General features: G+C 36.3%; 2 protein-coding genes across 5 annotated transcripts in view; one reads left to right on the top strand and one right to left on the bottom strand.

Moving 5' to 3' along the window:
- Positions 1-94: 94 nt before the first annotated feature.
- gzf1 (GDNF-inducible zinc finger protein 1) lies at positions 95-9033 on the top strand. 2 transcript variants are annotated; one of them, XM_088625614.1, is made up of 6 exons: positions 95-246; positions 1788-3181; positions 3678-3772; positions 4485-4652; positions 4986-5143; positions 7197-9033. In XM_088625614.1, exons 2-6 carry the CDS (start codon positions 1800-1802, stop codon positions 7722-7724), a joined length of 2331 nt encoding a protein of 776 aa, XP_088481740.1. In that variant the 5' UTR covers positions 95-246; positions 1788-1799; the 3' UTR covers positions 7725-9033. The 2 variants fall into 2 exon arrangements, with proteins under 2 accessions (XP_088481740.1, XP_088481739.1); XM_088625613.1 differs by having other exon boundaries at positions 125-609.
- A 1838-nt stretch (positions 9034-10871) lies between these two features.
- LOC148674883 (beta-soluble NSF attachment protein) overlaps positions 10872-16309 on the bottom strand; it is a 28143-nt gene continuing 22705 nt past the window's right edge. For all 3 annotated transcript variants that reach the window (XM_088625608.1, XM_088625610.1, XM_088625609.1), the window contains one exon: positions 10872-12964. In XM_088625608.1, coding sequence (XP_088481734.1) covers positions 12863-12964 — 102 coding nt within the window. In that variant the 3' untranslated portion in view covers positions 10872-12862. The remainder of the gene's footprint in view (positions 12965-16309) is intronic.

The raw sequence follows: 16309 nt of genomic DNA, 5'->3' as shown, positions 1-16309 counted from the left end.
TTTTCCGCGATCTGCTCAAAGAAATGTATATTTGGCTCCTGAACAGCTTTTTTTTAACCCCACTCCGCCTTTCTCCAATCTTTCGCAGCCATGTTTGGAAAGCACTCGCAGCGTTACCTCACATTACCATCTCCAACATGGCTGCTACATAAAGGCACCAAGGCGTTCTGGGTGCAATTTTTACAGGAAATACACTTCATGGTATTGCTGAAGATTGTGATGGGCTGCCATTTTACCGAGCTTACGGTAAGAAACCGAAAATCAAAAATGTGCTCCCAGTACTTCTAGAGAGCATAATCTTTTCGCTGCTACCAGTGTTATGAGATGATTTTTTTTTCTAAAAGTGACTTGAGGTTGCAAAATATTTCAGACTTGAAATCCCAGATTTTACTACTATTGTTGTTTTGACAGAAGAGCAACGTCATGGTTTGCTCTTTAAAAAAGAACTGAAAAGTTTTATTTACAATTGGCAACAGATTAGAATGAGCAATGGATTCATTTAATATTTGCGAAATATTAAGGATTTTGTGTTGATGCATGCTCAAAGTTTTAGGCCTGTGGACTTGAAACGTTTTTTTGTCTGCTACAACTGCAGATGCAATGATATAGGTAATGTCGCCCTTTTGTATTTGCTGGGTTCAGTTTCATTTGGTCTTCGTTTACTGCACTTATATGCACTGTAGCTTGTAGTTGTCAACTAACGGGTGAAGTGAGATTCGTTTAAGTTGCACCTGTAACTTTTAAAGCATAAACAAAAAGCCATTGTTTTGGCCAATGTAGCAATATAAAAAAAAACAGGAGGATATGAATTAGATACAATGTATAAGCTGCAATAAAAATAAAAAGTGTTCTTATGTTTAATAATAATCCAAAGTAATCGTGTATACTATGATGTTGCGCCGCTTTAAAATAATTAATTATGATAACAGAATATGACATTATGCTTTCCAAGTGAAAAACACTCCTCAACTTTGCAGTTACCACTTTTATGATTTCTAAGTAAGGCTGTAAATTCTTGCTGGGCGATATCCAGCTTGTTTTAATGTTTAAGGAATCGCTTTTTTGAACCATTACTGCGCTGGTTATTTTTTACGCTGCAGGTCCAATCAGTATTACAGGTAATTGTGACATCAAAAATCGCTAACTCTCATCAGGCACGCATGAAACAGCATCATACATTACCTAGTTACCTGTATCCGAGGGCTTAGTGAAAATTAGTTTAATAGTTTGCTCTAAAAATAATTACAAAACCCATAAAATAAAGAAACTATATATAACAAAGTAAAAACGTAAAGGTAGTACTAACATATTATTAGGGTTTTTGCGATTCAACATTGAGTTAAAAACTGGTACGTTATTGACTTGAACTTCTCTAATTTCAGTGCAACTGGATGTTATTTGAAATAGATCGTTAATACTACATTTTCTCATATATTTCACACATAACGTTACATACTTATTACATCTCTTTTCAGCATGATGTTGTTCGTGGTACCAGTCTGGAAAATATAATTGATCACATAGTTTAATTTGAAAGACATTCTAATCCACAATGTCTTAAACAGTTTGATAAATGTTATGTTTTGTTAGGTTTAAGATCTTCAGTCAGCAAGCTGATTAGCATATGCTTGCTTTCATATTATGAATGCATATGCATTGAAAGAGTTTTGGAATAATAGAAAACATTTTCTGTAGAAAACGGAATATGGCAGGTAGTCAAACTTACATTTGCTTTACAGTAAACATGAACTTTTTAACAAGTTTGATTTTTTTTTACTTATAACCAGAAGTGACAAAACATGAGCAACACTCTTGTTCAGCTAACTTCAGAGTCCTACCATAAAAATGTGCTGAATGAGATGCACAGACTGCGGCTCTCAAGACAGTTATGTGACGTTACCATTCAAGTGGACTTCCACGGTGAACTGGAGGAGTTTGAAGCCCACCGGACGGTGCTAGCAGCAACCAGTAAGTTCTTCAAAGAGCTTTTCCTCAGTGAAGATGAGGTGAACGGGAAATCTTCCAAAGTCTGCTTGCAGCAAATGGAAGCTACTGATTTCACCTGCTTCCTTGAATTTGTCTACACCTCCAGAGTACAAGTTGAAAAGGGTAGAGTTGGCAACATACTCGAGATTGCGAAACTGTTGCAATGCCAGGATTTGGTGGATACCTGCGAGCAGGTGAATGAGTTGAAACCTGCTGATTTACAGGGAGCAAGTAGAATACAAGCAAACAACCTATCACAAAATGTCGAAAATGAAGCTGGCACAAAAGAAGGTTTGCTTCCTCTAAAAGAAAACCCCCTGGAACTGGCATTAAGTACTGTAGCGACTGGGAATGAAAAAGCAAATACGGCACAGAAAATAGAAAAGAAAAGGGAGCAGAAGAAAGATGAGCAAATGAAGAGCAGGAGGTTAAGTTCAAGGCTTGCAGGCCGCAAAGTGTTCGTAGACATTCCTAAAAAAAAATATGTCAGAAAGTTGAAGGACCAGCAGGGGGTGGCAGATGAGCTGTCAGGCCAACCTCCAACAGTGGACATTACTGATAAAACTGGGGTGAAACAACCGGATGACAGGGAAAACGGGAAAGGAGATGTTTGTGCTAACGTTACCGGAGCAGCGGAAGCCGCGGAGAAATCCGATGTGGCTGATAATGAAGATGAGGATCCTGTTGAAGACGATTTCTATGATGTGGACTTTGAGATTGGTGAAAACCAGAATGACGGGGACCTGGAAGATGGTGAAAAGAAGAAGCGAGGTGGGTTGTTCAGGTGTGAAACGTGTCAGCGGGGATTTAAATATGAGAAAAGCTATCTTAAACACATCAAAAAGAGCCACGGTGTAATGCCAGAAGTAATCTATCGCTGTAGTACCTGCAATCAGACATTCGCTAACCGTTGCAACCTGAAAATCCATGAGCGTCATGTCCACAGTGACGAGCGGCTTTACCCCTGTGATGTCTGCAACAAGGCTTTCAAGCGCAAGAAGGATGTGAAGAGGCACATTCGGCAGGTGCATGAGGGAGGTGGAGAGAGGCACTACTGTCAAATCTGTGGGAAGGCACTGAGCTCCAAGACAGCTCTCATGCTTCATGAGAGAACTCACACTGGAGACCGTCCATATGAGTGTCCAGACTGCAAAGCCAAATTCTCCCAGACGTCCGCGCTCAAGACACACCGCAGGTATGGTTCTGGGGGATTTTAGTATGAAGTACAGTGTTTGATGTTGTAGTATGCTGTGAATTAGATTTTCTAAAGCCTGGTCTAAAAGAGGCCTGAGCCTCATGAAAATGGAGATTGTGTAATCTTTCAATCATATGGCTTTCACTGTAAATTAAATTGTGCTTATGCCAGATTAAAATACTGTGTGGTTAGCATATTTGTTAAAACTCATGTAAAATAAAAAAAGACCAAGAACGAGCCAAGTTTATTGGAATAATCCTATTGTTTATTTTGTTCATTTAAAAAATGTTGAAGTTTAAGGAAATAAACTTTCCTTAACTGATCAAGTCAATATAGCCAATTGGAATTTGAATATACAGTAAGCTTGCACAGCTATTTCATCTTCCACATCAGATTCATTTTGCTTTTTTATATAACATTTATTAAGATTTCATCATATATTTATATGCTTGTAGGGAATTGAAAATCTACCTCTTTAATTCATTTTTTCCTATAGAACCCACACTGGTGAAAAACCGTTTTCCTGTGATGAATGTGGTGCTCGATTCACGCAAAACCACATGCTTGCCTACCATAAGAGATGTCACTCAGGTAAAATGCTTACAATGTAAAAGCATTATACAGCTATTGTAAAGTGTGAGGTCAAGCACTTTATAAAACATCACAAAGGTTTTAAAAGGAAGCCATTTGGCCCATATTACTTTAATTTTGTTTGTTTTTATAAGTAACAAGCTCATCCAGTGTGTTTTTATTGTAGTAACCTTTACTAATTCATGATTTATAGGTAAATTGTTTTGTATCTGTCATCACTAGAACTAAATTACTTTTCCAAACAGAAATGTTGATGGTGCCTGAGTATTTTAGACACCTGTCAAATCAAATAATAATAGTATAGTACTGTAAAGGAACAAGTAATAGGTCTATTCTATGCAGAAAAGAGAAGATAGAAAACATAACGTTTCGGTTTTGGAGCCTTCTTGTTCATTTGTGAGGTTAAACTCTTTTGGAATTTCAAATTTCATGTTATCTGCACTCACTGTAGAGAATGATTCTTGTTAAATGTACATTCAGTTTAGTATTTAATCTGCCCATTACTCTGTCCAGGTAAAATCCTTATAATTTTTGGCAAAGTGCATGAATAATATAAAAGTGTCACAACCATAATGTGTACAGGTACAGTGATATATGAGAAAATCACTGTTGATTATATAATATTGACTATGTACATTTAGGGATTTAAAATCCAAAGTGGAAAATAATTGTCCTATTAAATTGTGTGTTTACTGTACCTTTTACTTCACAGGAGAGAAACCATTCATGTGTGAGAACTGCGGAAAGAGCTTTGCTTCCAAGGAGTACTTAAAACACCATGCTAGAATCCACACTGGTTCCAAGCCATTTAAATGTGAAGTCTGTTCTAGGGCATTTGCACAAAGAAACTCACTCCACCAGCACATGAAAGTGCATACAGGTAATACGTCAAAATATAAATATCAAACCATATGAAAATAAGATACCATATACTGTACTGTTCTCAATATGTAAAACAATCACTTTAGGTAGCTATTGAAAAAGAAGATAATGGTGGTATCATACATAATGATAAATCATAAATTGCTGTGTTAAGAAGAAATTACATATTTATATTGGGACTTACTATACAGTGTAATTTCAAATGAAAAACCAATGTGGGAACCAGTGTTCCTGCTGTTAATCCATGTACACTATTGCTATGACTGAGGGTGAGTGTTTTGTCAGGATTCATACTGGCCTGTAACACCTGTGCTATGATCTATGGTTTCAGGGGAGCGTCCATACTGCTGTGACCAATGTGGAAAGCAGTTCACTCAGCTCAACGCTCTGCAGCGTCATCACCGTATCCACACGGGAGAGAAGCCATACATGTGCTTGCTGTGCCGCCGAACATTCACAGACAAGTCTACTGTTCGGAGACATACTATGGTAAGATCACTTCTCGACCCTGTTCCTGGAGGAATCGTCTCTTCTCATTTTTGTTTCAGCAAAGTTCTTAAATGCAGGCTGATTTCAGTATTCTTTTTAGGGCATATTTACAGGTTTGCTTTCACCTCTTAAAAGGTCAACATGATTTGGAATTGGTAGCAACCTCGTATGAATTTCTGAGTTGAGAACTACCCTCACTCAGGTGTGTTGCCTCAAATTGCCTCAAATTGGACCACTTCAGAAGGAAAAATGCTCACTGTGTGAGTGTCTTTCCTATCTGCGTCTTTCCACCATAAAATGATCAAGTAGTAAGAGCTGCTTAGTCAGAAATCCATCCACAGTTTGCAAGTTAAGGAGTGGCCAAATAAACAATGAAAGAAGAGTATTTCTGACACTTACAACTGACCAACGAAACAAGTTTAAAGAGTACACAAGCAAGCAGATCAATTAAAACTTAAATTAGCACTTAAGATGTGGAGATTACCTGGAATTAAAATTATCAATTTTCCTCCAGGACCAGCTCTCCGAACCACTGTGATAAGAGTATAGCTATCTGTAGATTTTAAGTTTTCATATAAAGCTATGGTATACTTACAAATTGTTGTAACTTAACAACAGTTGTGTCCTGTGTTGCACAATGGTGTAGGAGGTTAAACTGAGTTAGACATTTCTTTCCAATACCTCATTTGTCTTTTATAATGGAATTGAGTCAAGTATCTCATTTTCTTTCTTAAGAGTCTGATATTACATCTTATTGTTGGAACATTCATTATCAGTAATGGGGTGAGATTCGGGTTTGTGTTTTGGGTTAGAGTTAAGGTCTTAAATATAAAAACCTTCAGTTTTTCAAATGAAAGGAGGCCATCTGGGCCATCATGTTTGTCTTCTAGTAGTTAATTAATCCAAAAATCTCATCCAAGCATTTCTGTAATGAAGTAATGGCAACAGTTTTCATAACATGACTGTAAAGCTTGCTCTTTTTTCCCACAACACCTTATCTGAAGATGTGCCTCCTCTTCCAAGCTTCAAAAGCAATTCCCCTTAGTTTCTGTGCTTTGATGTGTGTTTCACTCTTGATTCGGAAGATGTCCGCTGGGATTTAACTCTGTCTTGCAGGATTCTGAATATTCAGTGGAATAAAGTACTGAATTTAGCACTGGATATTTGGATCCTTTTAAAACAAAAAAAAGATTTAGAAATTTAAGCCTAACAAAGTAAGTAATTAATTTTAGCCCAGAAATGTATCTGGTCACTCTTTTCTAACCTGATTCTGGAGCACTGATTTATTTATTATTAAATCACGACCAGAGTTGTACACAATATTCTACATGAGATCTTACTAATGTATTGTGTAATTCTAACATACCCTGATTTAAATTCTGTCTGATGAGTTACTTAAGGGGTGATACGGTGGTGCAGTTAGCATTGGTGCTTTACAGCACTGGGGACCACAGTTCAATTCTGGACCTGTGGTGTTAAGTAAGTGGAGTTTGTATGTTCTTATCGTGTTCATGTGGATTTCCTCTGGGTGCTCTAGTTTCCACACACAATCCAAAGCCATACTAGTAGGTTAATTGGCTTCTGGGACAATTGTCCCTAACGTGTTCTTGTCTGTGTCTGTTTGTGCCCTGTGATGGACTGGCGTCATGTCCAGGGTGTAGCCTGCCTTACGACAAGTGCTTGCTGGGACACTCTTAGTATCCTCTGCCACCCTGAATTTGATGACATGGGTGGATGGAGTTATCTACATTAAAATGGCGTCTGACAGACGTTTGCCCAGACTTGAATTTGATTGAAATCTTCAAGAATTTCCTTTGCGACTCTACAGCGTTTGATAAACCTCCTAATTTAGTATAATTTGCTTCCATGACTAATTCACAACACCAGAATCTAGATCATTGATATAAATCGAGAATCATCCCTTGAGAATTCCCAGAGGTTCTTCACCATATTAAATCAATTAAGAACAAATTCTAATTTGCAATGACAACCTGGAATATATTATAGAGAAAAGGTCACTGTCTTTAAACAATAGGTTTGTTTCTATCAACAGACTCATGACAAGGAAACCCCATGGAAGAACTATCTGGTAGTTTTGGAGGGGAATGTGGAAAGTGGCCACAAGAGAAGAATGAAACAAGGTAACATGGATGTGAGTAAACAGCAGGACAAGGTAGTGCCGATTTCAGAAGCCATTGTTAGTCAAAGTGCACTCAGTCAAGCAAATGTGAGCACAGAAGCTTTGACTGAGCAGGCCTTGCCCGTGTCCATCGCTGCAGATTGGAGCTCCAATGGTCAAGCCATTGCAGTGGTTAGCCATGCATCGCTTGGTGGTTTCACAGTTGTCTCCATAGAAAATCCTGTTGCAGTTGCTTGCCCTGTTTCAGTTCCTGTTTCAGTGTGTACCCCCGTCTCCAGTGACATAAGTATCACAGCAGAGATGTCTGAACAGACCCCTGGCAGTTCTTCAATCCCCATTACCGCAGAAGCCTCCAGCCTTAATATGACTGAGAACATAAGTGTTGAAGCCATGGAAATTTCATCAGAAAATGTCACTAGTTCTTCCCTACAAGATGCATAATGTTTTTGTTGTCGAAGAGCTGTGTTAGAATAAATGTTGCATTTGTTCATCAACACTCGGATTTAAATTAAAGTTACATTTACATTGTTGTTTTGCATAATTTTGAAATTCCCACCTGTTACTGGTGAGAAACAGATTTAGTTTTTTGTGGCATGCAGGAACACCTGCAGTCTTTTCAGTATTCTCTTCTTGTAAGGCAGTCCTGTGTTTTTTTTTTCTATTGTAAAAGAACAACAATTGTGATCAGCTAAACATCCCTAATTTTACCAAAACAAAATTAGTATTTTGTTATTATGCTTTTGTTAAACAGACACCTATTTACAGGGAAATACCTCTTTGAAGGTTATCAGATCTTTACCTGAACTAAACACAATAATACTACTATTTGATTAACAAAATAAGTCTACTAAATCATAGTGTAGTTAGGCATTCCCAGTCCCTTATCACTGGCTTAATTTTTGAACAAATGGTGTGTGATTATTTTTTTTTAATAAGTGGTACATAGTACCGCTGTCTGGAATCTCTTGAGTTCTGGTTTCAATTATAGACTGACTCCTTCTGTGTGGACTTTGCATGTTCCCTCTGCTCACATGGATTTTTCCAGTGTGCTATAGTTTCCTTCCACCTTCTAAATGCACTGGCTGGGTTTCTGAATTCTCTCTGTATGTATGTACTATGACAGGCTCATCAAAGTTTTAGTCCTGCATTGCACACTGTGCTTCTGAGATTTGCTCCAAGTTGCCATTACCCTCACCAGGAAAAAGCATCTAAGTGTTAATAGATGGTTGTTAATAGATTATTCCTGAAATGAAAGACAAAGGGGGAAAATAAGGTAAATATATACTATCTGAAATGTATACATATGCTTATGTGTTTTTAGACTTCAGACAAAGAGCTCATTTGACATAAGTCTGGAAACTGAAGGATGTAAACTGCAAAGCATATTTCAGTGGGATCTTTTTTTGTAAAAAATACTTTACATCTAAAAATGTAAAAAAAAAAATCAATAAGGAATCCAGTGTGTGGTGTTGTTGTTGGTATTTGATGTAATATCTTTTTTTGTAAACTGATTAACAGTGAGAAATTAGCTTTAATCTTTTAAAAATCTGTCAAGTGCACATGAAGAGATGTTTAAATTAAATGCTTTAAATGGCTGTAGTGTAAATATTGATATTGGATCTATGTGTCCACTTCAGCTGAATGTTAGGTTTCAGTTAATTCTGACAAGTATTTCTGGAAAGTATTACTCCATTATAATGCCATTCTGTATTGTAATTTGAAAATAAAAATAAAATGAGGTACAGAAATATTTTGATGTCACTGAATTCAGTGCTGAACTTGCTGTAATAATACTGGTAAATAATTCACTGGAATAGATATGAATCATAAATTGTACCAAACTTTACGTTAGAGACAGTGCATCTAGAAATGTTGTATTTTCTTAGATTTTTTTGTATGCTGGATTTTTTTTCCTTTGAAACAAGATTGCTCAAATTCCTTTTATTCAAACTTTTCTTAATTTATTTTTCTACCTAATAGTTTCCTGTGATTTTCAAATTTACACCAAAGCCTCAATAAATAAAGATGCTTCCACATTTTAATCTTGCTGCAATTTAAATGGAATTTAAACTCCATTTTTTTCCAATAATCCATTGAGTACAAGGAAGCAGGACAGTACTCATGTAGTATAATTTAAACTAGAAAGAGTTATATGTGGACATAATTATTCTAAGATTATGAGACTATACAATGGTTTGTTTATGTAAAATTTTTGAGACTTGCAGAAAATACTACCAGTGATTAAGGTAACAGTAGTTAATTTGGCAGATGCAGTCTTCATTTAATAAGGTGTTCATTTTTTTCAGTAGATAGAAATGTATATATTTAATTATAATAATAATAATAATTGCTTACACTTATATAGCGCTTTTCTGGACACTCCACTCAAAGCACTTTACAGGTAATAGGGACTCCCCTCCACCACCACCAATGTGCAGCATCCACCTGGATGATGCGACGGCAGCCATAGTGTGCCAGAACGCTCACCACACATCAGCTATCAGTGGGGAGGAGAGCAGAGTAATGTAGCCAATTCATAGAGGGGGATTATTAGGAGGCCATGATTGGTAAGGGCCAACGGGAAATTTGGCCAGGACGCCGGGGTTACATCCCTACTCTTTTCGAGAAATGCCCTGGGATTTTTAATGACCACAGATAGTCAGGACCTCGGTTTTACGTCTCATCCGAAGGACGGCACCTGTTTACAGTATAGTGTCCCCGTCACTATACTGGGGCATTAGGACCCACATGGACTGCAGGGTGAGCGCCCCCTGCTGGCCCCACTAACACCTCTTCCAGCAGCAACCTTAGTTTTTACTGACCAGGCTCACACCTGCTTAGCTTCAGTGGGTTGCCAGTTGTGAGTTGCAGGGTGATATGGCTGCTGGCTAATTAAACTGTTTTTGAAGTTTTGCTAATTTTACTGTTTTTGCCATTTTTACAAGAAGGCCAAAGAATGACCGTTTAAGAATTGTCATGCATCTTACATAATTCAAAAGGTTAATTTTAAACCTAAATGTAAAAATAACTTGGATGTGCATCCATCATAAGTGGGGAGAATTAAGGGAGAGTGGGAATGGGTACGGGACGGTTGAAAAATGAGTCTCCAACAGACATAAATCTGGGAGATGAATTCCAGGAGGAAAGTAGAAGACTACCTGTAAATGCATGGCGAGACTTAGCAAGTGATCCAAGTGTTATTGCAACATGTATTTTGTCTTCAAGAGTACTTGGTTAATAAAGTAATTCAATCTATAAACAACAACTTATAAAATACAACAATAAAAAAATAAATTATTCAAAGAATGTCTCAGTGCTCTGAAAATAATTCAGGTTGAACAGTTGCCCTACACAGTACACCTTTTAATCAGCTTCTACTTTATCGAAGCATCTTATTTTTTCTTAGATTTTTTCAAAGGAGGAAAATGTAACAAGACAATTGAACTAGAGGCACTATTAGGCAAGTCTTCTAAGGTTTGATGGTAGTTCAAGCTATCCAGCCCAATGAATTTCTACAATAAGGGGTATGTGGTTGTAGTGAAAGCATCACATAGTGTATTATACTTAATCATATAAAGAAAAATGAAACAGTGTTGATCTAATTTTATTATTGTACAGTTCAGAATAAACTGACATTGAATAATAGATACAGAAGAGACCAGCCACTTAGTTTACATGTTTCAATTACATAACCGGTAACAACAAACTGATAGGCAGGTAGATTGTCTCTTTTCATTGATTTCTTTATAACAGGTTTTATGTTTCACTTCACAACATTTTGCACTACACATAGTGACAACATGCTATACATTTAAAGGTAATACACTGGGTTGCTCTCTATAACAGATAACACATTAATCCACAACACATTGAGACATTAAGTACATTAAACAGGTTATAGTTGACATTAATTCCTTTGCACCGACAACACCAAAAGGGATTTGTATGCGTTTTCTTTCACATCTGTGCAAAAATACTTGATCATTTCAGTAACAGAATTGCAAATCACTAAGCAGAAGCAAAAAATAATAATTGCTCTTCACAGTAAACAAAAGACCCATAAATATGTAACATCTATCACCAGAAAACAAATCTCATGTGGTAGAAATACATACTGTAATAATCAAAATAAGAATATCACAGTGGGAAGAAACAACAGGTTTAACATTTCAACTGTGGAGACTAGTAAGCAAATAGATCAACTCTCATCTACCTATAGAGAAGAAACATTCCGGAATGTGTCCTCTAAAACCCATACACCCAGTACTAAAACTTAACTTTTGTTTAGGGTATACTTTATGAAAAAAAATATTAAATTGCTTGACACAGGACATTAACATCCTTTTCTAGTACTATTTTCTCATAGTACTATGTCACTTCTTACAATGAATCTTAAGTATTTCTTAAGATTTTAACCATTTAAACTGATTTTTCCAACTTGGCAATTTTTTTTCTGGTTACATTCTGTGCTTCTCAATGCTTTAGCAATGAGTGCGTTATACAGTTACCTTTACAAACTACTGAATCAGTTATCTAATGTCCTGAATTTTCAGTAAAAGTTTTTGTTTTACACCAGATTTTAGATGTTCATGAATATCATACGCTCAAAAATATTTATATTCTTGGACATATCAAAGAGTGTGAATTGATTTTAAAATGTAGTTGTTCTTGCAAAAACATTGATACCATGACTCTGGCATTTATACACGTTTGCACTCAAAGCTGCATTATTATGCTTTCACTAAAAATAATAATGACCAGTCATGAGTTACAGTTGTACTTGCTGTTGAAAGCCAGCTTTACTGATCCACATCATTTCTTCTTACTACAAATGCCACAAAATGATAACTTTTCTTTTATAACAATGATACAACAGTGAAATGTTTGCACTGAAAACAATAGGAACCAACATTGCGTGAAGAGCATGCAATTTTAGGATTCTCCGATCACATTTAAGTCAAAGGTACCGTTGTTGCTTATAACTTTCTAAATTCCTTGTTTTTCATCCTTTCAAATGAAACTACAAATAGACCATACTAAACAATTCTAAAGTGAAAAGTAAAAATCAACTTCCCTTATCTACAGTGCTTTGTTCAACATAAAGACAAAACCTGTGTTCTTCATTTTAAATATATATTAAAATATAAAATATACTGATTATTCCCACTCCAGCTATCAAATAATTACAACTGTACATCACGCAAGACTTGCACTAGTACCATATAGTAACACCAGTAGTTATATGAGAAGTGAAAAGCCTCCCAACATTTTTAAGTTTCTTTTTGGAATGTCCTTTGTTTTAATTATTGTAAAACATTTTACACTACCCTAAAATGTGAAGGTAAGTTAAATGTATCCCACTGAAGAAAAGAAAAACGAGACGAAACTAGTTACATGACAGGGATTTGGACTTTTTTCGGACTATGTATTTCTGTTGAAAATAAAGATTAAAATGCAACGGATTTACTATAATTGCAGATGAGTACTGAAAATATTGTGAACTCCGAATTATTCACAGGCCACAGCACAAAGAAATAGGAATTAAAAGGTGGTGGCATGCCACAGGCTCTCCCAGCTTCTCACTTGAGGTCCCCTGCATCTCCCTGGATGGTCTTCTTGATACGAAGCAGCATAGTAGTCAGCCACTGATCCAAGCGAGAGACAGAGTCAAATTCTTTCACCTGGAAGGGATTAACAATTGAAAAAACAGGGAAATTAAATTTAAGGGAACAACAATCGTCTCTCTAAAACAATTAAGTTCTAATGTGCTTAATTTAACTTAGCACACAAGGCTATATCGCAGTGCAGGTCCTTCAGAACTTGCCATCCTTAAGGCATAATATGGTACAGATGCAGCCATTCAAAGTGCGCGGTACAGACACCGCAGTACAGATACCGCAGGTAAGATGACACGCGATACCGCGGTGCGTGATTGGTTGACCGACAGGGGCACTCGTGGTCCGTTGGTCTGTCGTAGAAAGACTTACTGTAAACGCCTTTACTGTGCCCGTTGTAGATATTGAATTTTACCACTGAAGGGAAATCTTAGTAGCTGAGCATAAAAAGAATAGGAGCATACTGTAACGCGTGTGAAGGCCATAAATGATATTAATTTTGGAACGTAAACATACAGTATATGGCTGGTCTTGGTACTTTAAAGAAAAAAATACACACCAGTATTCCATTTCTCCCTAAACATTGTAAGCTTCGAAGTCTTTAACTAACGTGATACCGGAGTCAACAAGCATACTTTTAGAATTTGATTAAAAGGGAATATAATATGGAATCGCGTATCTAAAGAATTTAATAACGGTATGATTATATCCGTGTACTGCGGCAGGACTGTGTAAGGCTGTTTCGCCTACCTGATCATGCGAGCTGTCTTGTAGCCTACTGGTCTAGGTGCGTGACTAACAACGCACAGGTTGTGTGTTCGAATCCAGCTGGTGCTGGGCTTTTCATTTTTATTTATTTATTTTTTAATCGCGTAACATAAAAATATTAGCGTATGCAAACTGTACTGTATACAGTATGTATATGTATATTTGATGTCTTAACTGTGCCCGTTTAATTGAATTAAAAAAAATTATTTAACACGAACATTAAGCTGTTTACATCTTCCACCTGAGAACAGTCACCCGTTGCTACCCAACGCAGAATGGTGATTGGCTGACACCATCTGACACCCCTCTGATTGGAGAAAAAAGACATGCTGGCGTGCTATACACACTACCAGGAAGAGGAATTCTTTATATTCAAAACGTGTATTTTAAAAGTTTAAGAAGTAAAAACCTTACAGCGTACACAGATTTCTAAACTGATCAGGATCGTTATCTTTGTCTTATGCATAATAATGTTCACCGCTCTGTCCAGCAAATTAATAATAAACTTTATTTTATATAGCGTTTTAAACGAATAAGTAATTAGATTGCTCATAAACCTAATCACTTGCTTTTTCTTTTTATTTAGGCTCAGATTTCAACTATAGATCGTATTATTAATAACCATAATAACAACCAACCAACAAAAACAACCATATAAACATAATGGTGGTGCTGGACCTTCCAGTTTTATTTATTTATTTTTTAATCGCGTAACATAAACATATTACCGTATGCAAACTGTACTGTATACAATATGTATATGTATATTTAATGTCTTAACTGTGCCCGTTTAAGTATTGAATATTCATATCTAATTTTACCACTGAAGGGAAATCTTAACATAAACATACAGTATATGGCTGGTCTCGGTACTTTAAAGAAAAAAATACACACCGGTATTCCATTTCTCCCTAAACATTGTAAGCTTCGAAGTCTTTAACTAACGTGATACCGGAGTCAACAAGCATACTTTTAGAATTTGATTAAAAGGGAATATAATATGGAATCGCGTATCTAAAGAATTTAATAACGATATAATTATATTCATGTTGCAAAAGAACTGCAACGGACATAAAAACTCCCTTGCATGGTTTCATTACGACCAGAATCGGTCTTGAGATATTTTTAACTTGATTTACAGTATTTGAGAGGTATGTCTTAACACCGATACTACAGTGCTTAAGTACTGCTCACGTATATGTTTCTAGGTTTATATTATGCATTTCATACGGTCAAATTACTTTTGAGCAATAAGAAGCGAGAAACGGTATGCGTTTTACTTTCGTTTTGTGCTGGGACCCGTGGATTGATTAGAGATATCAAGTACATACAAGTCATTTTTTAAATGTTGTAGTTCGTCTTGAAAAAATGTTACGAGTACATCATCTATCAACAATTACACAGGTTCTGTTTCCATATTGCGGATTTTGGTTACATAATATTATTTTCTAGATTTCACGTTGTGAATATGATGGGATGTCTGATGGGATGTTCCTAAAAATCCATCCTCTGTTAAACGTCTTCTCTAGTTGTCCTGCATATGTATTCGCTAATGAAGCTGTGTGTTCTGAGCCTAGCCAGCTTAGAGGGCTAAAGACAGCTTGTGTTTAAATTGAGTGTAAGGCAATTTATGCTTCTAAAGTCATGGTCAGCATTTATCTTTGTACTGTGTTGTAAACTTGTTCTGTGCCAAGTCACATTATTTTATAGCGTTTTTAAAGCGTTATCAAATACGGTGTTACCGTAGTTTACTGAGTCCCATGTCACATGGTCTGTGATTGAAACCTGTAAAACCGGTTTAATTCGTCACAGCCAGCACTCTTCAGGTGTGAGGGTCTTCTGCTCAGAATGAAACGCTAAAATGTTTGTGTATATTCTAATGGTAGTGGGGGCGGGGTGTGTGGGAACAGGTTTGGTTGAAACATTTTCTCTGAAAGCATTTTCTTCTTGTAACCGATCTTGTTACAGCATGTTACAGTTTACTATTATTAACCATATTAATTTTAAGTGCTTAATGTAAAATCTTGTAAAAATATATTTTCATTGTTCAAATATACATTAAGTCTGACTATCATATAAGTTAAATACAAAACTAAAGAAAAAATAGGGTTATATATAATTCAAAATATTTTGCTAACAATGTTAACTGTTCATGAATAATAAAATGTATTAACTAAGGAGTAGGATGGCACAGTTGTTAGTATGTTTTTTTTTTTTTTTTTAACCCAATCTCCGGGAAACCATTAGTACGATGGTGAATCGGAGATTCTCAACCCTTGCTGCGTACGACTGGAAAAGAATTCGTGATCGGATCAACGAAATGCTTCGTAGGAGGAGGCGGTCTTTTCCTCTTGTCTAACAGTCTGTCCACAAACAAAACATTCCTGTTAGACAAGAGGAATTGAAAAAAAAACAATGTTGTCAATGAAAACCGGTGTGTGTGTGTCTCCCTGCTGGATGTCCCTCTCACAAACTGCTGAATTAATAAAATAATTTTATTGAAAACGAGTTTGTGATTGGCACAGAACAAGTTTACAACACAGTACAAAGATAAATGCTGACCATGACTTTAGAAGCATAAATTGCCTTACACTCAATTTAAACACAAGCTGTCTTTAGCCCTCTAAGCTGGCTAGGCTCAGA

Source organism: Lepisosteus platostomus, chromosome 3 (assembly GCF_059453375.1).
Source record: "Lepisosteus platostomus isolate fLepPlt1 chromosome 3, fLepPlt1.hap1, whole genome shotgun sequence".
Taxonomy (NCBI): Eukaryota; Metazoa; Chordata; class Actinopteri; order Semionotiformes; family Lepisosteidae; genus Lepisosteus; species Lepisosteus platostomus.
Note: the sequence above shows the minus strand (reverse complement) of the source record. Positions and strands in the feature narration are given on the sequence as shown.